Source organism: Capsella rubella, unplaced genomic scaffold (genome assembly GCF_000375325.1).
Source record: "Capsella rubella cultivar Monte Gargano unplaced genomic scaffold, Caprub1_0 scaffold_20, whole genome shotgun sequence".
NCBI lineage: Eukaryota > Viridiplantae > Streptophyta > Magnoliopsida > Brassicales > Brassicaceae > Capsella > Capsella rubella.
In genome coordinates, this window is record NW_006238904.1 from 52,821 (window position 1) to 53,572 (window position 752).

At 41.9% G+C, this 752-nt stretch overlaps 1 protein-coding gene across 1 annotated transcript in view; it reads right to left on the bottom strand.

Moving 5' to 3' along the window:
• The window catches only part of LOC17874478 (uncharacterized protein At3g43530), a 1,840-nt gene that overhangs the window by 357 nt on the left and 731 nt on the right, over positions 1–752 (bottom strand). The window contains exon 3 of the mRNA XM_023777786.1: positions 32–679. Within this exon, the coding sequence (XP_023633554.1) occupies positions 32–679 (648 nt within the window). The remainder of the gene's footprint in view (positions 1–31; positions 680–752) is intronic.

Here is a 752-nt window from a genome sequence, read left to right on the forward strand (position 1 = left end):
CCTGCTCTTTCTCAGCCTGCTCCCTCTCAACCTTATCCTTCTCAACCTGCTCTTTCTCAGCCTGCTCCCTCTCAACCTTATCCTTCTCAACCTGCTCCTTCTCAGCATGCTCCTTCTCAGCCTCCTCCATCTCAGCTTCATTCATATCTCCATTGCCACCTTCATTCATACCTTCATTCGTATCTCCAACACCTTCATTCGTATAATATTCATTTTCACCTGAGGCCCATCTCACATATGATTTCACAGATTTAACTCTGTTATCCAGACTATCAACCTTCTCAATAATTTCCTTAAACCCTTGCTTCACTTGTTCTTCTACCTGAACCAATCTAGCTCCTAGCTGAGCCAAATTCACCGGAGCCACAGGGTTCACAATTTCCAAACTCACATTTTCCAGATTCACAGGTTCCGGATTCACAGCTTCCGGATTCACATCTTCCGGATTCACATCTTCCGGATTCACATCTTCCGGATCCACATCTTCTGGATTCTCCCGGGTGGCCAAATCTTGGTTGTAAAGCTCTTCAAAACATATTGACTTCTCTTCATCAATTAAACACTTGGTCCAACCATCAACAACGGGATCATTTACATCATTATAGGGACTCTCTTCATCCATGACACGACCTAAAAGACGTTTCTCACGTGATGATGGAGTCAAAATACTTTCAATATCCTATGAAAATAAAACAATATAATGTCAAACCAACCCAGTAATACAAAAAATAAATGAATAGGATAAGTATGGG